The following is a 24,366-nucleotide window of genomic DNA, read 5'->3' as shown; positions in this document are numbered from 1 at the left end:
TGTGAAAGGGGAAAACACTTGGAACTAAGCTGAATGTAAAAGTCCCTTCATGCGTGCACAGAGGCAGGCAGACACACACAACATACAGTAACTCTACTGAAAATCTCAAGATGCATTTCAGCTATCTGCCCACCTATATTCATGTTTCTTTTCTCATATATATATATATATATATATTTGCTTTCGTAGATTTTCACGGGTACAGGAATGCAGGTTTTGGTGTCCTCGGGTGTCTTCCCGTGTAAAAGTTGGGGTGTCTAGGCGACGTTTCGACGAGGTCTCACTCGTCATCTTCAGGCTGGTGCTTTCGGCTTCTTGTTACTGGAACAGAGCGGGATCTCAATGTTTGAGTTCCTATAAATACTGTAGAGGGGGTGTGGTGTCTAGCCTCCAATGTTCTGGGCAGAGAGGAAGTTCCCAGGCTAGTGTGCCTTTTCTTCTTTTGTTCCTTAATTACTTGAGAGATACCTTGAGTGATTTCTTGAGTGATATCCTGAGTACCACTTAGGTGGGTCATTAGGTGTGGATTAGTTGCTAAAGTCTTTGTGTCTTGACCTCTTGAACTTTGTGAAGAGTTTTCCTGAGAAGATGGCTGTATTGCACTTAGTTGTGCCATCGAGATAGAGAAACACCCTCACAACATGAACAAGCGTGACGACACATCCCGCTTGCCAGACATCTGGAAATTAGCCCTCCCCACAAAAACTGACACCAGATCCAGAGGCACACAGAACGCCAACACCAATCAACCACACCAGACCCAAACCCAGACCCTCTCCACAGATGAATTACTGACACCATCCAGTAGCCAATCCATGGTGGCACCTCCGGATGCTGCACCCCCCTGCAATCCCTACACAGATCTGGCTGACACAAGCCACAAAACCACAGCTCGCCCCTATACACGAAGCCAAGCCAAAGCACAACTAAGTGCAATACAGCCATCTTCTCAGGAAAACTCTTCACAAAGTTCAAGAGGTCAAGACACAAAGACTTTAGCAACTAATCCACACCTAATGACCCACCTAAGTGGTACTCAGGATATCACTCAAGAAATCACTCAAGGTATCTCTCAAGTAATTAAGGAACAAAAGAAGAAAAGGCACACTAGCCTGGGAACTTCCTCTCTGCCCAGAACATTGGAGGCTAGACACCACACCCCCTCTACAGTATTTATAGGAACTCAAACATTGAGATCCCGCTCTGTTCCAGTAACAAGAAGCCGAAAGCACCAGCCTGAAGATGACGAGTGAGACCTCGTCGAAACGTCGCCTAGACACCCCAACTTTTACACGGGAAGACACCCGAGGACACCAAAACCTGCATATATATATATATATATATATGAGAGAGAATAACATTATTTGAAATTCTACAAGTCCAGTCTTGGGCACAAATCATACACCAAGCAAAAACCAGAGGCTATTTGTGTTTAACTGCACAGTCCAAATTGACAAACCATGGTTTGTAAGATGCTAGGAAACCAGAAGCAGAAGTTGATGGCTAGTTTGCAATCCAAGGTGCTGCAGTCTTCTGAACTGACCAGCCATAATTTGTGGGCATCATACTACCTCCAAATGCCACAGCACCTTGAGATATGAATGCTGAACAGGTGGGAAAGGGAAGCAAAAAAAGCAGCTCTAAACCAGTTTGGATCAGAAGCTCAAATCATGGTTTGAGGCTGTAAACTATAGTTACCAGAAACCATGGTTTGGTGGAATGCCCAAATTAAGCCTCCAACATAGTTAAAGTTTAAGTCACTATCTCATTACCATTGTTAATGCTAACCACAGTGTGAAATAACTTTGAAATTAATAACAAAATCTTTTTTTAATTTGAGAATTTTCTGTCCATTGTTTTAAACTATCACATCTTCACTTTCACCTCGTACTGGCTAACAACACTTTACAGTATACTCCTATACATGTTTGATTGGAAATAAGTCCCACTGAATTCACAAGGCCTTACTGCTGGCTAAGTGGGTATAGGATTTCAGACTTAGGCTGTATTAAAATGTACTGCAAGATCAGGAGAGTTCAGTCATTCCAGATTAAGAAAATCAAGATCGGAGGGAGGGGGGCAATACCTGATTTAGACTTACATTGTATAGCTCGAAGACGGGGAATTATTAGGGGGCTACTTGGTGGACTAGAGCTGTTACTGTTTAAACTTCTTCGCTTATCCAGGTTCGGGGAGGCTTGCACTGTTATCTTGTGTTGAAAATCTATTATAAAGAGGAGAAGAATGTATTTGTATAATAAAATAAAAACCCAAATTCAAACTAACATGCTACTTTACATATAACAATAGTCACAGGCATTATTTTTTTAAAAAAACAAAAAAAATTATTCATTGCACCTGCAATTTTGCCTACCTCTTGGTGCAGTGTTTTTACAGCATAATCACAACCTAGCTTCAACACAGCAGTGGTGAACTGCTTTTCATGTTGGCTCATATTTAATTGTCACTAAGTGCCATAGAGACAACTCTGAAGGTAACATGCAACACAATCCTAGTAAGACCCTTTGAATCCAGTGGTTCTTACTCCCTGGTAAACAGGTACAGGAAGAACGGCGTAATAAATACTTTGGCGTGAACAAAGATATAATATGTTATCAACAGGGGAATTCCCTACCAGAATTCTACTTCAAAGCACCATTCCCCAGTATATTTGGTTTCCCAATTCAGGAAGTTTGATTGGCTGGTAGAATAAAATTCTAAATCAAACACAAGGGAAGTCTGTGCTAATGCCTCAATATCTTCAAAATGTTGCTCATTTGTCACATTGAAATGCATATTATTATTATCAGTATTGTATCTAACCTTTCAATAGCAACCTCTGAAACTTTCAGCCCAGTATTTGAAATTTGCAACTGCAGTAAGGTAAAGGTAAAGGTACCCCTGCCCGTACGGGCCAGTCTTGCCAGACTCTGGGGTTGTGCGCCCATCTCACTCTATAGGCCGGGAGCCAGCGCTGTTCGCAGACACTTCCGGGTTACGTGGCCAGCGTGACAAAGCTGCATCTGGTGAGCCAGCGCAGCACACGGAAATGCCGTTTAGCTTCCCGCCAGTAAGCGGTCCCTATTTATCTACTTGCACCTGGGGGTGCTTTCGAACTGCTAGGTTGGCAGGCACTGGGACCGAGCAACGGGAGCGCACCCTGCCGCGGGGATTCGAACCACCGACCTTTCTATCGGCAAGCCCTAGGCGCTGAGGCTTTAACCCACAGCACCACCCGCGTCCCATGCAACTGCAGTAGCCATCCTAAATAAATCTGCATAGATAAGGAAAATCAAACCTGAAGGCAGACTGATTCTGTGACCATCTTTAAGCTTTAATCTGCTTTTTTTGAACTTTCCCTTTCTCTTCTTCACATTGGGCTTGTCTTGGTTTAACTGGAATATCAAAATATTGAGTTCTCGCTCCAGTACATCGATCTCCCGTTCTGCTAACTGCTGCTCACGCCGCTTCAACAACTCTTCTTGTGACTTCTGATGGAGAGCAGCTCTTGTTAATTCTTCTTCTCGTGACCTCAGCTCCTAACAATAGTTATAGAAATACTAGTTAGGACACAAGTCTTCTGCCATGTGATAAAAAAAATTCCATAAGTATTTCTCGATAGCATACCTGACAACTTTCAAACAAGAGGGAGATAGGGTGAAATATTCCTCTTTCCACACCAAGGCTATTTTTAAAAGATGTAGTCAACCAGACTCTAGCCCGGCTTTGTTGAATTAAGGACAAATGGGAATTTGGGACATTGTTTCCCTCATCAATCTGGTTTGTTTTTTGTTAACCTCCACAATATGTTCTGAAATGTGACTCTTGTTACGGAAATTGGGGGGGGGGGGAATCTTTAAAGTTAAATATTACAAATATTATGCCTGAATGTATCCTTTCAACTTGACAGCTCAGGGAAGTTACCTAGCTTTAAAAATAATATAAAATCAACTCCTTTGCCAGTTTCCTTCATTCCAAAGCTATTTTCCCCTTGAAAAAGGACTCCAGGAAGTTCCCAGAGTGACAATTGCTGGGCTCATTATTAGCCAAGGGAAGCCAAATCTCATTACCTGACTCGCCTCAGGCTCCAGACCATAGCTGTCAACTTACAGATTTGAAAATAAGAGACCAGCAGCCTTGAAAACAAGGGACCAGCAGCCAAAATAAGGGACCTGCAGCCTCACCTGTTCCAGACACTCCAGTCTTCCTGTCCACCTGCAGTCTGGTCAAACTCATGCTAGTAGCTTCGAGAACACTGTCCAACCAACTTTGTAACCAGAGGTTCAACTGAATAGAATCTGAATCACATGCACCACAAGGCCTATGCAGCCTCAATTTAAGATGGCTCCCCGGCCTGGCTTTGCACTGCAAAGTTTGCAGCAGCATGTGCAACAAAATGGCGTCCAGCATTCAAAAACCTCCTCAGCTTGCATTAACTAGCCACACACAAGGCATGCAAGCTCCACCCCCCAGTCGTTCTTAGACTTCTTATTGGGTGAGCAACACAGCCAAGCAACACAGTTGGAGCCTCCCTGGCCGGCAGGGAGGGAGGAAGAGGAGCTGCTTCCTTTGAAATTTAAGGGACATCATTTAAGGGACATCCATCAATAAGGGACAGCAGCGGGACATGGCGCTGGAATAAGGGACTTCCCTTCAAATAAGGGACACTTGACAGCTATGCTCCAGACATGCAAAGGAACTTCTATTGTACTTTTGGGTGGTGGGTACTTAAGACATATTTGTCTATGCTAATCTTATACCTGAGTCTTGCCCTGCCATGTCTGCTTATGCTAATCTTGTACCAAGGACTTGTCTGGGCATGTTTGCCAAGGTTAACCCCTCCCCTTTTGTGACATGTCAGTGATGTAGCAATGATGATGATGATAATAATAATAATAATAATAATAATAATAATAATAATAATTATTTATACCCTCCCTCCCCAGCCGAAGCTGGGCTCAGGGCGGCTAACAACAATCAAAATAATCCAACATTCTAAAAACCTTTCATTATAAAAATTAATTAAAATCAAATTGATGGCAACCATTAAGCAAAATTCTGTGCAGATTGCCAGAGGAGGGGGTCAGGCTGCGCCCTGACCAAAGGCCTGGTGGAACAGCTCTGTCTTACAGGCCCTGCGGAAAGATGTCAAGTCCCGCAGGGCCCTAGTCTCTTGTGACAGAGCCTTCCACCAGATTGGAGCTGCCGCCGAGAAAGCCCTGGCTCTAGTTGAGGCCAGCCTAACCTCTCTGTGGCCTGGGACCTTCAGGATGTTTTTATTTGCAGACCGTAAGTTCTTCTGTGGGACATACCAGGAGAGGCGGTCAGGTAGGTACGAGGGTCCTAGGGCGTATAGGGCTTTAAAGGTTAAAACCAGCACCTTAAACCTGATCCTGTACTCCACCGGGAGCCAGTGCAGTTGGTATAGTACGAACTGTACTATACTGTACTGATGCTGTACAAACTGTATTCTGGGATATGGTGGGAAAGTTTTAAAAGTCTTTGTCACCCCATCCTCGGGGTTCAAAATTTGCTCTTTGAATCTACTGCGCAATAAACTTTGGTCTACAGCTATTTGCTCCGGTTGGCTGGACTCCTTCCTTTATTTCGCAGGGACGTGCGGGCTCTGCCCGACGAGCTGGGTGACTGATCAGCCTCACACCTAGATTTTTCCCTAACACTCTAAATTATTATTTTAGCAAGTAGACTGCAGAAGAGGAAAAGAAAAATGGGCCTCGGCCCAGGATACCTAAAAGAGCGTCTCTACCTCCATCATTCAGCCCAGACACTGAGGTCCAGATCCAAGGGCCTTCTGGCAGTTCCCTCAATGCAAGAAGTGAGGTTACAGGGAACCAGGCAGAGGGCCTTCTTGGTAGTGGGGCCCACCCTGTGGAACACCCTCCCTTCAGATATCAAGGAAATAAATTGACTTTTAGAAGACATCTGAAGGCAGCCTTGTATAGAGAGGTTTTTAATGGTTGATGATTTACAATTTTTTATATATGCTGTAAGCTGCCCAGAGTGGCTGGGGAAACCTTGTCACTCTGGGTGGGGTATTACTAATAAAATTGTTGTTATTATATTGTTATTATTATTCAATACAATGCCAGATAACTAAGATCTAGTAGGCATGCCAGTGCCCCAAGGGCGTCCCTACTTTTCCTGCATGAAAGCTTTTAATGTAGACTATGAAAGTCAACTTGGATGGTAGCTTAGGAAGTTTCCCATATATTTGTAACAAAAGAATAGTTAGTCCAGTGTGTGTGTGTATACATATAGGAAAAGGCAAGATTTCAAATTATACAGATTTCAAATTATACAACAATTAGTTGTTCACCCAATGAAGGCTTTGTTTTTTTATACATGATTAGTCATCCAAGTTTTAAACAATTACATATACATTTGTATATAGTAAGCCAGCAACTTGTGTGTGTTCAGCTTTATGCACATGGCAAAAAAATAAAAATAAAAAGTGGGGTGACTTTGGCAATTCCCACCTGCCATTAAGCCCAATGTGTTCTGACTATACATCACTGCATAAGGATAAAAGAGCAATTTAAAAGAGTTAAAGAGTACCAAGAATTAAGAAGGGGAAAAGATCCAATCATTATCCTACTGGACACACAATACCACAATCTCAGTGTCTGTTCTTTAATGTTCACTCACTTTTTCCTTGGTCCTCAGTTCATCAAATATCTGTTGAATTTCCAGTTTCCAGTCATCTTGCATGGAATGGAAAGATTCCTGAGGCATCTCAGTCAAAACAGCCCCCTCAATGGCAGTAAGCTGCTCAAGAATCAAGGTAAATGGCGGTCGGATATGGGGATCCTGAGCCCAGCACACTAAAATTCATCAATTGCATCAGTTAGAAGTACAGGGAACAAAATCTGACAACAACAACAACAACAATAATAATAATTTATTTATAGCCCACCCATCTGGCTGGGTTTCCCCAGCCACTCTGGGTGGCTTCCAACAGAATATTAAAATACAATAGTCTATTAAACATTAAAAGCTTCCCTAAGCAGGACTCCCTTCAGATGTCTTCTAAAAGTATGGCAGTTGTTTTTCTCTTTGACATCTGGTGGGAGGGCATTCCACAGGGCAGGTGCCACTACCAAGAAGGCCCTCTGCCTGGTTCCCTGTAACTTGGCAGCTTTTAAGAATTAATTTCTTTTTAAGCATTTCTATAATGTTTATATAATGTTTCTAAACAAAACTCAAAACAATTAATAGAGCACTTTCTTGGTAGAGTAGGGTTTGCTTGAGATTGCATTAAATGAGGCAATTTCCTCAGACTGTCCAGAGCTATGTATAAAAGGTAGAATGTGACTTGGATGCATGCACAGATTATTTTAGGCATGACCTGTTAAATAACTTACGGTCCTTTCACTTTCAAAAAGTGAGACCACAAATATATTCACCATGTGCATTTTCGCCTGAGTCTCACACAATCTTCTTTTTGCAACAATGACTTGAAGGCACAGACCCATGTCCTATAGATTAATCCAGGGTCAAAATATGAATATGGAAGGATAGCACACAAGAGCTTTTAACAATAAGGATTCCTTCACTTCCCCCATATGAATTATTCAATTTGTAGATCCGTAAACATCCTGCATCGATAAAATCATGCTACACCAACAAAATAAACTGCTTCCGATGTAACTTTTCATTAACTTTGAGCATTAACTGTATTGACTTGCAGACTTTAAGCAAGTAGCTCAGTTGGTCGGAGCTCAGTGCTGAGAACACCAAGGCTGCAGGTTTGATCTCCGTACGGGACAGCTGCATATTCCTGCATCGCAGGCGGTTGGACTACTAGATGATCCTCACAGCTCCTTCTAACTCTATGTTCTATGATTCTAAGCCACGCTGTCTCAACCTGAGCTATGTCACAGGCTGTGGTGAGGCTACGCTGCTATTCTGAGCTTCTTTGGAGGAAGAGCAGAATATAACTTAATGAATAAATGAGCAAGAAAGCACTTTCAAAGATGAATGCAGCTTTTAAAATGAAATTACGTTCCACTGCTGAACGCGTTAAAAAAACGTTTTTAGTACTGGACTAAAATGAAATGGGAATCTGGTGTTTTCTATGCCTTAATGTAAGTGATGACATTTCTAAATGAAATGCTAAAACTAAAAAAAAAGTACACATATTATAGACAACATGCGAGTTATCTCATAGCAACTTTACCCCCCTTTTTAATAAGCAGCACAAGTACCTTTCATTAGTTTAGCAAATGGTTCGGGACATGTGGATGGAATGGGCAAAGTAAGCTTATTGACAGCAACACCGTAAGCCACAGCAAGACCATCAATGCCTCGGTATGGAACTTCTCCCGTAAGGAGTTCCCACAGCAATACGCCATAACTATAAATAAATGTTTATTTGACAGTTTAATACACGGCTTAATGAAGGGCAAAACAAAAACTAAAAAGGTCATCAACCCGTCTAGAAAGAAGGAAAGCATCCAAACACACCGCAACAAAGGACATGCCATCGCCATGCTCTACATCCTTCCAACACATAGTTGCAGCTAAATGAAATGCCTTACAGCCATAGGCAAATGAAAATCCAGCTACATAAATAAGTATTCTGCATATCTGAAAGTGGTTTCATCATATTTGTTTCCATAAAGCCTTCACCTGGCGGTCCACAAAAAAGGAAGAATGAACTGAACAATTCCTTGAAATGTTTAAGATGGATGCCTGATCTCGTTGCTGCTGCTGTTTTATTGTTGCTCTGGTGGTTGTGGGTTTTCACCTGCCTTGTTTTAATTATACTGTAAATGAAACTTGGATAGCTCAGTTGGTTAAGAGTGGGGAGCTGATAACATCAAGGTTGCAGGTTCGATCCAAGCTGCATATTCTTGCATTGCAGGGGGCTGGAGTAGGTGATCCTCAGAGTCCCTTCCAACTCTACAATTCTATGAAACTGTTTTACTCATGAAGGGATGAGTGGAGTGGTGGTGGTTCTGCCTGGCAAGCAAAAATGCTTTACCAAACAGAACAATTGCCTTAGTGCAAAGTTGAATTCCTCTCCTTGTATATCTCACCTCATCTTTCAGATGTTAAAAAATGCACATAGGTGTATAGAGAGATATTCCCCCTGCTCTCTAGAACGCAATATAGTGAGAACCAATATATCGAGAAGTATAGTGAGAACCATTAAGGGAAGCCTAGAATCATCAGAGTGCCAGAGTGACTGACTGGGTGAGGTTTAGGAGCCAGGACCTTGTAAGTTGTGTACACCTCGGTGGTGCTCCTCACTTGCAGCATGTACCCAGGCACCACACCAGGAACAACTACACAACTTTAGGTTGCTTCAAATTTCATCCAGCTGTACAAAAGTTATTTTAAAAAATAAAGAGAATATTGAAAACATAATTACCTCCAGATATCACTTCCTTTAGAAAACATGGATGATTTGATAACTTCAGGTGCCATCCATGCATAGGTTCCCGCAGCACTCATTTTAGTTGTTCTATGCCACTCTCTAGCCAAGCCAAAGTCTGTAATCTTCAGTGTTTTGTTATGAATATCATCGTTCTCTATCTTCTCAAGCAACAGAACTGAAAAAGGGGGGAGAAATGTATAGATCACCATTAATATTAACTTGACCCATCTGGAAATAAAAGCATAATCTGTCTGCAGCCAATATGGAGCCAAGTGTTTCCCTTTTTAGAAATTAATGTTAAAATTTTTATTTAACAAATAAAACTAGGACAACATGGATTTAGCTCATAGTAAGAGGTTCAGAGTGGAATTCATCAAGGATTAAAGCTGTGCCTGTCCCACCCCCCCAAAACCCTGATGGTTTGAGTAGATGCATATGCTTTGAACGATGATTTACTAACATAAGGTGTGGAATGTTGAAGGAGTAAACACCTACAATTAAGAGAGTTCAGATGTCACACTAAACCATAGTTTAGCATAAGGTGAATAAGCTGCCCGGAACCTTAGACTTGTGTGCTTCTCCTCTTCTCCTGAGTAACTAGTTTCAATGGCTAATTAACAGTAACTACAGTTTGTCAGTTCAGATAATATGACAAGCTGAGGTTAATGGAAGCCAGAAGCAAAAGCTGGCAAACTCATCCTAGGATTGGGAAGGAGACAGAGGGTTACATGAGTCAGAAGCTCACTATATCCTACTAAACTGCAGTTTAGTGTGGTGTCGAAATACACTAAATAGTGCAGATTCAATTTCCAATTTTGGAGCTAATTCTCCTCAGAGTTTAACCTAGCGATTGATGAATTGCAGCAGGAGAAGATTTATGTCAGAATCCTCATGCATACAAAACTAGTGAATCACAGAGGCAGCTAAACTAGAACTACGACGCTGAAATTTCTCATATCCAGTTCACACTATCGTTGCCAACAGCAGGAACTATGTTTAAGCACTTGAGACAGACATGGTTCAAAGTCCAGTGTACAGATAATGAATTGCGATTAAGTTCTTTTCCTGGCCATATAAATTGCAAAGCACCATTAACAGGTAACCAGTTAAAACTATCTAGGGCTGTGGAATGCGTTCAAGCAAAAGGCGAGGTGACCTCTAACCCTTGCAACTGTGGAGAATGTTTAATATTTTACTATTCATGTGTGCATTTATTTAAAAGAAGAAGACTCTGTCACTGATCCATAACAGCGTGCCTTGAGGCACAAGTGAAGTTCTGAATAAAATTATATTGAAACTCAGCGCCCATGACAGAAATAATTAGAAGCAGGAAAATGTGGTGAACGTAGTGATATGAACTTGCTGCCCTTTGTACTTTAATGAAAGGCCTATTGTTTTGCATTCTTCACAGGCAAAGCAAAATTCCACAAATTCCATGTCAGTCAATCTGACCGAAACCAAACACAAACTGACTTGGAAAGGTAATAACTGGCATATGGCCAGGTTTCATTTTAATGGGAAAGAGGGGGCAGCAGTCAAGAACTATTTCCCATAAGCAGGATGAAGAATTGCAGTCACTACATATACTTTGTATAATTTCCCCCCTCCCTCCCGTTTGTCAAATTGGGTGGCAGAGCACTTGACATAAACAAACTAAACAGGCGCCAGTGCCTCGTGACTGAACAAATTCTTGTGGTCTGTTGCTTAGCAACCTGCGCTAGGCCATCCCTTTTGGACTTCTACAGATATTTGCCCCTCATTAGCTTCATATCAAAACAAGTGACCTTTGCAACCTTGGGCTTATTCTGTGCACTCAACCATACCTGACTGAAGGTCACAAATAGCAGATGCAGAATCTGGAAGTTACTTTAACACACATGCTATATGATTCAGGTGAGGGACTCTGCATGCAAAATGCTCCACCAAAACGAAAACAATTTGTAGAACTTGATCACTAAAATCGCAATGTCAATATTTGCCATTCCGACTTCAGACTGAGCCCAATCCTAAAGGCTACACTTTGCAAACATTTACTTTGACGCTAAGAGAACTCAGGAGGAAAGTGTGCTTTCAGGACTAGCACTATGTCCATAACATTAACATATTTTAGAACACACCTCTATAGCATCAAGCCCAATTACTAAAGTGGATTTTGTGTAAGCGTGCCACTTACCGGTATTTACCAATTCCTATTTAAAATTTGGGTGCACAGAGCCATTTAAAAACCTACTCCTTTGGATTAATAGCCTGGAGAAGAGGAGGTTAAGGGGTGATATGATAGCCATGTTCAAATATATAAAAGGATGTCACATAGAGGAGGGAGAAAGGTTGTTTTCTGCTGCTCCAGAGAAGCGGACACGGAGCAATGGATCCAAACTACAAGAGAGAAGATTCCACCTAAACATTAGGAAGAACTTCCTGACAGTAAGAGCTGTTCTACAGTGGAATTTGCTGCCAAGGAGTGTGGTGGAGTCTCCTTCTTTAGAGGTCTTTAAGCAGAGGCTTGACAACCATATGTCAGGAGTGCTCTGATGGTGTTTCCTGCTTGGCAGGGGGTTGGACTCGATGGCCCTTGTGGTCTCTTCCAACTCTATGATTCTATGATTCTAATAGCCATAACATTTTAAAACAAGACCAATTCAATATACACACAATAATAAGATTATCTGTAACAAACCAAGGATGTTTGTAGTAGAGGCAGCTACATGTAAGTCGCTCTTTTCCATTTTAATCTCTCCCATTCCTTGGTGGAGCATGCTACCACTCCATGGGTCCTGTGAGTGCAAACATCACTTCCCTTAGGGAAGAAACCACAGCAGAGGCTATAAAACTACATGAATTTGAGGAAGAAACAAGACACCACTCAGCAAGCACATCAATCCATCAATATGCTACAGTCAATAAACAAAAATAAAAAGTATACAGCCCACAAGAATCTCAGAGCAAAACAGATTGTTCTTCTGTGTCACTTTATAGGCATATAAAACTACTATGATATCGAGTGAGTCCTTGTTAAGACGGCCTGTCCAGTCTCAGGTGGTGAATTCTTCTCACTGATAGAAATTTAGTCACTGCAAGTGATACCTTTGGGTTTGTAACTTCCATTGGATATTTAACATAAAACTGAACTGGTCTGCCAGGTAGTTTGGTCAACAAAGGGCTAATCAATCATATGCTGCAAAACTCCAGCATAGAAATCACATGTTCTATAAATTCTACCTCTTGATTATTGCAAGGGCTTACCCTTAAGGAAAGAGCAGCAGAGCATACATGCCTCAAAACACTTGGGATGAAAGAACATGAAATCTGGCTGTAAGAAAAACTCTACAATGCATAACAACAACACAGCCAAGCACATAGTAAAAGTGTGATCACCTGAAGTTGGGAGTACAGAAAGTTTTGTGATGAGTCGCAGGGACGACATAATGAACCCAAAAGCCCTTTGAAATCTGGCTGTAATGTTGGGTTGAAAGTGTGACAATATGACCACGTTCAGATTTCTCCTAGAGAGCCACCCATTATTGGCAAGTCAGCAAAGTATTTCATGGTAATTATGCAATAGCACAATTACTGACTGGCAAAAGAAAGCTTATGCTGTAAATGCAGTATGCAAGTACAAAATGCAAGGTTACATACTATCCCAGGCTTCCCCAGCCTGAGCCCTCCAGATGTTTTTGGCCTACAACTCCCATGATCCCTAGCTAGCAGGACCAGTGGTCAGGGATGCTGGGAATTGTAGTCTCAAAACATCTGGAGGGACAAGGTTGAGGAAGCCTGTGCTGCCTGTAGCGACATATGCCTTGATTATCTGCACTAATTTGGCTCAAGGTGGTCCGATTATTGTGCGGGGAGCAAGGAACAAGATGATACCATTGGTAAATTTAGGGCATTGCTTTATCAAATCACAAATCTCTGCCCTCCCATGTTCCCTTCAGCTTGGCAGACAAGTTACAATGGGCCACACAAATCCATAGAAGTGTCAGACTGCACTACGCTTTGCAGGACAACCCACCATCAAGTCTGAGAGCTGCTTGTGGGATATTAACATGGCCGTACCTGTATCTATCAAGCCTACTGGATCTCGATGCAGCTTTAAACCAACAAATCATAGTCAGCAATGGGGGTACAGCTGTTGAATTTGGTGGATGATCACAGGATTTCATGGGTCACACATTCTCTCTGTCTCTCTCTGCCTTGCTTGTGTTCATTTCAGTCTGCTAAGTACCAACACTCACAAATTAAAGAGAACCCCATCTCAATATCCATTTATTATTGCTTGAGGGTTTTTTTTTTTATGCAATTCTCCCTCCATCTCCCTTCCCCATCCAATTCTCCCCCTTGCCCATAACATACAATTGGAAAACTGGTGGTGGAATGTACTGGGATGGGGAAGGGGGAGAGAGGCATTGGTGAGTGTAGACATTCACCATATCACAAAGATGTATTCCAGCCTATGTCTCTTTTTGTAGATTTTATTATGGCAGCTTTCATGACCAACAAGACAAGCTATTGCTTAATTAATCATCATCATCTTATTTTTTTCTAGCCCACCCATCTGGCTGGGTTTCCCCAGCCACTCTGGGCAGCTTACAGCACATAAAAAAACACAGTAAAATGTTAAACATTTAAAACTTCTTAACACAGGACTGCCTTCAGATGTCTTCTAAAAGTTGTGTAGTTCTTTATTTCCTTGACATCTGATGGGAGGGTTCCTATCATTTTAAGAAGCCACTTGCTCAATGTTCATGACCTTTTGTATCTTATCTAGAAGAACTGCCCATGATTAAACTTTGTGCTCTATAGGAAAGGCGTGGATCCAGACCAAGTTAGTGATGCTTAGAACTCACTGAAATCTACATGGAAAGCTCAAGTCCCATTAAGTTTCACAAAACCCAATGGAGTTTTAATTTGCTCTGAATCCAACCCCCAAATTCTGTGTTTTCAATCACTTTAGATGAAACACGTCATTGCTATTCTTGCCTTTGTAGATAATAATTGTTGAAAATATGACTAAAGAACAGCATTATGCAGCTTGGAGCATTAACATTCTGACAAGAACTTTACACTAAATACAGGTTTCAAAACTGTTTCATTTCTTGAGTAAAAACCTATAGGACACAAGACATTGCTGCTGCTACTGCTGCTGCTGCTGCTGCTGCTGCAGCAGCAGCGCTTTGGAGGAAGCAGGGAGAAAGCTGGCTGGCTTATCAGGCTTGAGTTAAAAGCACACCTGCAAAAGTAAACATTTCATTAGCACTGAAAAGAACAAAGCAGAGTTGTTCTGCCAACACTGGCATGTCTGGGTCTGAAGCTGTAGCATTAGGTGTAGAAAGAGCCCCTTGGCAATAAACTTTGAAGTGAGTAACTGATTTGGGGTTTTCATTTTAGAATTCTAAGCTAGTTTCTCAATGGACATCTGAGTCATTTATGAAACAGGGGGAGGAAAAGCTCCCTGCTAAAATGAAGTACATATTTTATTTCAAAGATCAGCAAGTGAAGTCGTGCCCCTGTGAAAAAAATGAGCCTTACAATGGTGGGAGAAACTTTCTCAACTTGCAGAATAATTTCACACTACCAAAGATGCAGTCCTTTTTGTACTTGCACATCCATCAAATTCCTGCAATGAACTGAAAATCTTGTGTCCTCCCCGTCCCTCCTGGCTGATACATGCATATTTTGGCCTCCTCTGCCAAGCTCATCTGCATTTACTTAAGTCTCCCATGTCCTTCAGCCCACTCTTTCTGCCTGGCTTCTTCAAGCTATTAAAGGTTTCAAGGCTTTTCTCTATTCAGCCACCTTCCAAACCATCCTGTCAAATGGGCATCTTTGGCAGAAATATGTGAGATGGTACAGTATGAATTAAAATTCAGATATAGCATAACCCTGCCACTCATCAGCAAGTAGTTGGATAGGTTATTGCAGGAGTAAGCAAAGTGGTGCCTCCAGATATTGTTGGAATGCAATTCTCATTATCTGACCATTAACCATGGTCAGGGAGACTGATGGAAGTTGGAGTTCAAGCACATCTGGAAAGCACCACATTGGCTGCCCCTGGGTTACAAGTTTTTAATATTAATTTTTTTTTTAATGCACAGGGCCTTTGATATAGCTCCAAATATAGTCCCCACACTTTTATTCGCCAAACCAGGTATAACCAGCAGAGGTCTGGCATCTTATATTAGAACTTTGTTACCTTACAAGCAACACTGAATTCAAGATTAGTAACAGAAGAACTTTAATTTTCTACAGAAAAAATAAGTGAACAGATGATAAACAAAGAAGTTATTGGTTGAGCCATATTAAAATAATTAGCTCATTGGCACAAAAATGCCCGCCATTAGTGGAGAAAACAGAATTCTGTAAACATGCTCATTTCCTTAATTCATGTGTTATAGATAACGTCACAAAAGGGCCAAAAAAAGGTATTACATTTTGTTTAAAAGGTGTATTTTCTTACTCTTGAAGATGAGAGCAACAGTTCTTTCCATGTGTGTTTCAAACAGTAAGATTATTTTAATTTTACAGTAATACAGTCATTCAAAAGCTGACGAACTTATTAAGATACTAATAACGTGAAACAGAACTGTAACATCAGCTCTATGCACCTCCTGCAAACAAAAAATTCTACATGCTAGAAATACCATATTTTTTGCCCTATAAGACTCACTTTTTCCCTCCTAAAAAGTAAGGGGAAATGTGTGTGCGTCTTATGGAGCGAATGCAGGCTGCGCAGCTATCACAGATGCCAGAAGAGCAAGAGGGATTGCTGCTTTCACTGCGCAGCGATCACTCTTGCTGTTCTGGCTTCTGAGATTCAGAATATTTTTTTTCTTGTTTTCCTCCTCCAAAAACTAGGTGCGTCTTGTTGTTTGGTGCGTCTTATAGAGCGAAAAATACGGTAATTCATAGGGCCTTGCTCCAAGACTCACACTCAACAGCAAGATATGTTTTGTCAAGTTGAATCTTTTCTACCCTCCCAGCCACTGCCTCTGTGGCCCCATATTATCACTGCAACACCATTCTGCATTTGCATATGCGTATTTGTTTTATGTGCATAAACAAAGTAACAAAGAGTCTTGTGACACTTTAAAGACTAACAAATTTGTTATGGCATAAGCTTCTGTAGACAAGATCTAGTCCACAAAAGCTTATGTCATAATAGATTTGTTACTCTTTCAAGGTTCCACAAGGCTCGCAGTAGTTTTTGCTGCAAACGATGAATATGGCTACGCCTCTTGAAAAATCACCTTTTGCCCTGAAAGGCAAAAGTCTGAGGGCCTGGTTAAGATGTTACTTGCCCACAAATAAGCACTGAAAAGAGCCAGTCTCCCTGGCAACAATCCATGTGAAGGTGGTACCATCTAAAAGCCCTTCACTCCATGCAGTCAGACTCACATATTCTCCACATGACAGCAACGATGCACAGAAAGCAAAATGCTACATAGGGATGCTAATGTTGTTTAGGCAGAAGTATACGACAGGGAAGATTTTAGACATGGAAGTTTCCATGCAGAGCACAAATGGAGAATCTGTAGTCCTCCAGAGGTTGTTGGGACTTTTAAATCCCACCAGACTCAGTCAAAATAAGACTGCATGCTGATTTACAAGTTCAAAATCTCCATAATGCTACTACAAAGGGGCACCAACTCTGTGTCCAGTTCCGGGGGTCATACTCTAAGGAGCTGGTAAACAAACAGGAACATGTTCTGAGGAGAAAAATATGTGAGAATACTGCAAGACTACCAACACAGAATTGCCTAAAGGTTTGTATTTATACAGGTATGTATACCATACACAAAGGTTTTCTTACTTCTATTTCTTATAAGCAACCTACCTATCTGATCATAATGTTAATACCCCCAATAGCTTCAATTTAGAACTCTGACCCCAAAAAATTGGGGGGGGGGGTCAGGTGACCATACAACAGATTTTATTTAGCTTTAGTTTTCCAAGTTTAATTTCCCAGTAGAATGTGAGTTATTTTCCTTTGTTTACTTCTTCTGATGTGTCAATAATTGTCACAAGGGATGGGTTTTTGGACACAGAGAATCACAAAAGATTATACTGGAGAAACTCTGTAGAAGGGTATTATTCCCCAATCCTTCTCCCTAAACTACTTAGATTTTATTTACAATAAAATTGTATACAAATTGTATACAGCTTAGTATACAAATTCTGTTAAATAAATAGAAATAAACATATTTATACAGCACATGTATAGTTTTGTACAGGATGCTATGATGGACCTAGAACCAATTGCATTTTAAAAAACCCACATATGAATGGAGGTCAATTCTATCATCAGTGACTGCTAAAATGGAATTTCCATGCTCTGTCAGTATGCCTCTGATCTCCAGATGTTGGGACAAAAAAAGGAATAGTAATCTCCATCATATTTTGAGTTTCCTGAGACATCTGGCTGGCAGCTGCTGAAGATATAATGATAGACCAGGTAATCTTTTAATCTGATCCAGGACAATATTTCTAAAGTGCTTATACATGTGCAGAACAACTATGGAAAGTTTACCAAACCAAATACAAGTGCTGGTTATTCAGCAAGGAAAGTGAAAATAATCCATTTCAAGAATCTGTAGGTCAGGGAGCGAGACAAATATTTTTTAGACTAGAACAAAGGTATTCTATGATGGAAACCTTTACAGCCATACCTTGGTTTAAGAACAGTCCGGTTTAAGAACGATTTGGTTTACAAACTCCGCAAAACCGGAAACTTTACCTCGGTCTAAGAACAGAATCTGAATGGTGGAAGGGCACCAGCAGTGGGAGGCCTCATTAGGGAAAGCACACCTTGGTTTAAGAATGGTTTCAGTTTAAGAACATACTTCTGGAATGGATTAAGTTTGTAAACTGAGGTACCACTGTACTATGGTTCCTGGTCTAGTTTGTCAGAAATAATGTCACCCCAAAACATAGAAATGCTTGACTTTGCTTGTCATTAACGCATAGAGATTCTGCCAGATCTAGCAGAAAGGGATGTGATTAACCTTTGACATCAATACAATTCCCAAGGGATTGCTTCCTTATTATTTTCTCATGCATCCTCTATTGCATCAGTGACTATCCCCATGCAGAGCAAAAGAAGCACTAGTATAACGCCTAGCAATCAATAAGCCTTTGGGTGCATAAGGCAGGGTGTGGGTGGAGAGAAATTATTACATTTGTCATAATTTCTAATCAAACCTCAAGGGAAAGGCTATCTAATCGCAGCATATGTGCTTGGCTTTAAGATGAGACAATAATGGAATGCTCAGTTTCACGAGTCATAAAGGAAGCTGACTAAAAGGAAGTTCAGGATAGCCTGGGCATTTCCTGTGGTTTGCTGGCTCAAACTGAAGCAGCTTGTTCCTATAAATGACCTGCACCTTACCTCAGTGTTTCCCAACCTTGTGCCTCCAGATGTTTTTGGCCTACAACTCCCATCATCCCTGACCACTGGTCTTGCTAGCTAGGGATGATGGGAGTTGTAGGCCAAAAACATCTGGAGGCACAAGGTTGGGAAACACTGCCTTACCTTCATTACTGTAGGCAGAACCTCATGACTCAACATAGGTAGCCACCTCTAACCATTACACAATTTTATGATTCGCCCCCAAAGCCCACCATATAGTACAATATTATGTAACGCAAAACAGCTAATAATTAAAATAGTAGCAGGAATGGCTAATGGGTTTGCTCTGCTAAGCAGCTGCAGGTGGGCCAAGTATGCATGACAAGTCTCTGGCAACCTCCTAATATGCCACCAGCTTTCAGATTTAGTTGCTTTCTCTTCCTGCCATAGTCACTATATCTTTCTTCTCATCTATGCTGCACAACACTGTGCTATATCATGGGGTCACTCACTCATTCCCTTACACACTTTGCCTCTCTGAAAGGTCAGCCAAAGTTGTGGCCACCAGCCTGCTTGTTAGGCTGGGGGGAGAAATTGGGAAGAAGGATGACTCCTGGCAGCTATTCCTTATGCATCCCCATTCCTTCTGGACACCAAGTTGAAACACTCCTGACACGGACTCTGGGTTCCTATCTTTTTGGTGCCTTCAATGATGACTGCATGAACTTGTCTCTGTTGTTGTCCAGCTTCTTTTATGACATTTTGTTACTTTGTTTTAAATTATGTAGGCCACCCGATCATAGCTGTTATTGTGGAAGGTGGAATATAAACTCCTTAAAATATATAAAATAATTAAAATGAGTTTTTTGAAATTAAGGCTTAGTGGTATAGAAGGTGAAGGTACCCATTTCTCCAGATGTCAATTCTTTTCAGTTTGGTGTTTGTGCTTTACCACTGGAGCTTGCTGGTTGGACGTACTTCATGATATCCACATGTGGCCTCCAACATCTGCAAATGGGATATATGCTTATTCTGCACCCTGCAGCTCCCCCCCCCCCCCCGTCTCAGATATGCTCCAAGTCTGGAGGATTCTTTGGAGGAATCCATGGCTGTTTAAAACCACAAGATACTGAGATGTATGGCACGGATCGGGCCACTGTTTCAAAATCCATATAGGGCAATATATGTATCAGGCCAAAGAGTATGTCACACAATTGTATTCAACCTTTCAGGTTCCCCAAAACCTTTCATCAGGCTGAACAAAGTGAGGCAGACAGGAAAGAGAGGGAGAGAATTTTTAAAAAGTTAGCTGATGAAAAGCTATGAGTCTGCATCCTGTAATCTTCCTAAGATGGAACATGGGAGGAGGTAGCAGACATGCAAATAAGGCTCTGTAGGTGCCATGCAGGTTTCAGGTTGCATTCACCAGGGCCTTTGGGAAGGGAGAAACTCACAATGGCCCATTCCTCATTCCTAGAAGTATAAAAACCAGCACTTCTCCTACCCTGAAGGGAACTAGCCAGATTTTGTTTACATCTCTAAAGAATTTAATTGCATCACAACCAAGCTGCCTTGCATGTAGCAAGGCTATTCTACCCCATTTGTGTGTGGATAGCAGATCATGTTATTATTGCTGAAAAGCAATTGGGATATATACCGTATTTTTCGCTCCACAAGACGCACCTGACCATAAGACGCACCTAGTTTTTAGAGGAGTAAAGGGGGAAAGCCCCGTTTTTGGGGGGATCATCTCAAAGTTATGCAGCTTCTTTTGCAAAGGGGAAAAGCCCCATTTTTTGAGGATTAGGTCAAAGTTGTTGAGCTTACTTTGCAAAGGGAAAACATCCTGTTTTTATGGGGTTCAACTCACAGTTCTGCAGCTTCTTTAGGAAAGGACGGGGAGCCATTTCTACAGTTTCCAGACAGATAATCTAATCATCCAGTCACATGTCGCTGGGAAAACAAACAGCCTCCATCTGCAGAACATTCAACAATGGAGGCCGGGGCAAGGGGGCGGGGCCAGAAAGGGGGCCAGCGATTGACCACACAGTTGCTCCATTAGACGCACAGGCACTTCCCCTTACTTTTTAGGAGGAAAAAAGTGTGTCTTATGGAGCGAAAAATACGGTATTTGGTTATTCTGAAGAAAGCCCAGATGGAAGGGTGTTTATGACTCAGGGGTTAAGTGTGTAGCTTGGGAGCAACGCTGCACTCTAGAGATAACTACAGAATGTAGCACATCAGCATCTGCACTATCTAATCCAACCCTAAGCATGTTTAACCAGAACTTAAGTCTCACTAGGATCTATAGGACATACTTCATGGTAATATATTAAAACTGCAACTTTCGGGAGTTTTCATTTCTTCCCCAGAAATAAGGCAGTATTTAAAGATAAAACCAGTTTTGCAAGAGAATAAATATCTAACTTTTGGGTGCTGAAGGAAGTGCACGGAGGAGTCAAATGAGGCCTTTCCACCTCTCCTGCTACCTTATTGGAACTTTCCCATAATCTCATTACGTTTAGTCATATTTCACATTTGAATGATTTGCAGCCTCATATTTATGGACCATGGCAGAGGGATGTCCATTCATGCTTAAGCTGCACACATAGAATTTGGTTTAAGAGGACTTCTTTCCATTCCATTTCTGGTAGCAATTTCCAGACTGCAGCTGGTGCACAGATCCCAAAACAAGTGACAGAACACTTATATGCAGTGTGTGTGTGTGCACATAAACATCTGTGCACAAATGCAAGCAGGCACAAGCTTCTGACCTGCACACATAATGTCAAATAAGAAATAAACAACCCTTATATGCTACATAAGTGAAACAGTGGTTGTGTTTACATGTCACAGTAAACCATACTTAACCATGATATGTGGATAGTTCTCCCCCAGCATATGTGGGAAGATCAAACCGCGAGGCCTGGCTTCATTTTACATCCAAATTGGGTCACCCTCCCCCCACTAGTTAATTCCTAGAATGACCCTGTGAAGTAGGTTAAGAGGCTGTGATTGGCCCAAGGTCACCCAGTAAGCCTCATGACTGAGTGGGTATTTGAACCCTGATCTCCCATGTCCTAGTCTGATGCTCTAACCACCACACCACACTGAATTCCTATGGGGCATCTATATAAATTAAGTAAATAAATATGGGGGAAATGTCACATAGAGAAGGATCTGAAATATTTTATTTGAAGCTTGAATTTGTTTTATTCTGGATTGTTTTATTTGATGTTTTAATATGTTGTAAACCACTCTGAGATTTTTTTCTTCAAAATATAAAGTGGTATAGAAATGAAATTAATAATGACAAATTTATTCTATTGTGGCAACTATAACATAGGTTTAAGGTGCCATTTGGAGATTAGCTTATATATCCAACATGGGTGGGTGCCTTGAGAAGCAGCAGCCTTATATTAAGTCAACAGGGTGCCATTGCAGAAGCTTAAGGGGACTAACATAACTACTGTAGTGTGAGTACGGGGGGGGGGGGGGGCATCCTCCTTTAATACCAACGACTAGAAAATACTGGTCCAAGAAAGTAAACTGGCCATGTCGTAGCAGGAAAATGTGGAAGCTTTCTTCACTCATTTTGAATTTTCAAACTATTCCACCATTGCTTATTCTACGTGTTGCAACAGGATATTTTGAGAATAAGAAATCCCCCCTCTCTTTTCCACTTGAAAAGCAATGGGATCCTTCATTATGAGCTTTCAGGATGTGGCACAAACCCCACACCCCAAGCAACACTGATTCTCACAATCCACATTAATAATAATAATCGGTAGCAGCAGTAGTTTATTACTTGAACCCCACCCTTCTGACATGGTACACAAAGACAGGTAAAGACAATGAAACACTTTTTTTTTGGCAGTTCTGCACACTTACCGCCCTTCAAATTATGACATTAAACACCTCGGGCACCTGGAAACAATAATAAGCTATTGGTGAAGTAAGACTGCTTCCTCCCAGATTTAACAAAATGGCACCAAACAACAACAGTCCACAGATTTGAGCAGCATTACTATTTTAGATTTTCAGTATTTACAAGACAGGTAGTGTATATAAGCAATAGCCCTAGTCTAAATATAACTCCTAAAGCAAACAAACAAATGCTTTTGTTGTTTTTATAATCAACAATGCTGAACCAAAATTTCAGAAGAAAAATGTCACCCAGACCCTTTTTCTTGTAAGAGGCTGCTCAGGTTTTCTAAGAATGCAAACACAGCTGAAAACCGAACAGCTTGTGCATCTACAATGGTGTTGCGACAACAGAAAAGAAACTTCATGCAACAGAACTGGATTATCTTGTAACGTAGAATAATTGAAAGGCAGATTCTGAATGGGAAAAGAAAAAGTACTGATTTCAAATCCCAGTACAAATGCCCTGAGTCTAACTTTTGCTTTTGAGACTTGACTCTTTTATCCAACTTGACTCAAGAGGTTAGAGCTTCATTGTGGCATTGCCAAATCCAGGTCTTACAGAAAAAAATATTTCATTGCCTTCACTTAGAACACCACATTGTTTAAAAACAATGTTTCTCACAGTGCTGTTTGGGGTTGCAACATTTAAAAATGGAAAGGAAAATGTAACTTGTCTCACTCAGTTTTTAAACTATTTGAACACTGTACTTACTGTTGCTTGACTTGAGGTCTCTGTGAAGGATGGATACTAAGGCTTCTTCATGCAAGTAAAGCATCCCGCGAGCTATCTGCACGGCCCAGTTGACCAGTATATGAGGAGGTATCCGACGGCCCCAATGACTCCCACTGGTGGAGGGAGAGGCCCCTGACAGAGCTCTGTTGAGGGGTCCTCCCCTAGCATATTCCATGACCAGGCAGAGGTTGGGCTCCTGCAAACTTACACCATGAAGCTCAATAATGTTGGGATGTTTCAGCATGGAGAACAACTTTGCCTCCTGCCTCACACTCTCTGCTGTGGCCATGATGTCCTCATCTGGGTCCTGCCGCGCTGCTTTCACCGCCACTTCTTGGCCCTTCCATTTTGCTTTATAAACTTTGCCAAAGCCCCCAACTCCAATGATCTCCTGCAGTTCCAGATGCTGGAAGTTAATCTCTTCTAGAGAACCCAAATGGTCTTCACCACTGACAGGATGCCCATCTCCCATAGCTTGGGCTTGGGCTTCATGCCCAGACTTTTCCAGCAATCCCAGCGGGGGGTGTTGGTAGCGTCCCGGCTGGTAGGTCACATAGTTGGCCGGGAAGATACCGAGGCGGTGGCGGATCTTGCCAGCCCACCAGCCGTCATCTCCGGAGACCGCCGCATCTTTGGAGAGAACCTCCACCACTTCCCCTCGCCGCAGGCTCAGCTCATCTTCCCCGGAGGCCTCGTAGTCATAGAGCACGGTCCAGAGGGGGCAGGAGGTACGGCCGGTGGTCCCCGAGGTCCCTTCAGCCGCTCCCTCGGAGCTCACCAAGGCCATGGTCAAGGCGGGGGCCCAGATCTCATCCACTTTGGCCTCAGCATTGGGAACAGTCAGGGAAGCCTCTGGAAGAAGACCACCCCCCCTCAAGGCTTCAACTGGGCAGGAACGTGATGGCAGAGGAAGTGGAGTAAGCTAGAAGGGAGCAGCAGAGGCATTGGAAGACCAAGGGC

General features: G+C 41.9%; 1 protein-coding gene across 2 annotated transcripts in view; it reads right to left on the bottom strand.

Annotated features, from left to right (window-relative positions):
- Positions 1–24,193, bottom strand: part of MAP3K21 (mitogen-activated protein kinase kinase kinase 21) — a gene marked incomplete at its 5' end in the record, with an annotated part of 34,027 nt that extends 9,834 nt beyond the window's left edge. For both annotated transcript variants that reach the window (XM_083732216.1, XM_083732217.1), the window contains 6 exons: positions 2,102–2,224; positions 3,299–3,539; positions 6,667–6,842; positions 8,226–8,374; positions 9,395–9,575; positions 23,386–24,193. In XM_083732216.1, coding sequence (XP_083588342.1) covers positions 2,102–2,224; positions 3,299–3,539; positions 6,667–6,842; positions 8,226–8,374; positions 9,395–9,575; positions 23,386–24,193 — 1,678 coding nt within the window. The remainder of the gene's footprint in view (positions 1–2,101; positions 2,225–3,298; positions 3,540–6,666; positions 6,843–8,225; positions 8,375–9,394; positions 9,576–23,385) is intronic.
- Positions 24,194–24,366: the final 173 nt, after the last annotated feature.

The sequence above is a fragment of the Podarcis gaigeae genome, assembly GCF_964106915.1.
Source record: "Podarcis gaigeae genome assembly, chromosome: 3".
NCBI lineage: Eukaryota > Metazoa > Chordata > Lepidosauria > Squamata > Lacertidae > Podarcis > Podarcis gaigeae.
Note: the sequence above shows the minus strand (reverse complement) of the source record. Positions and strands in the feature narration are given on the sequence as shown.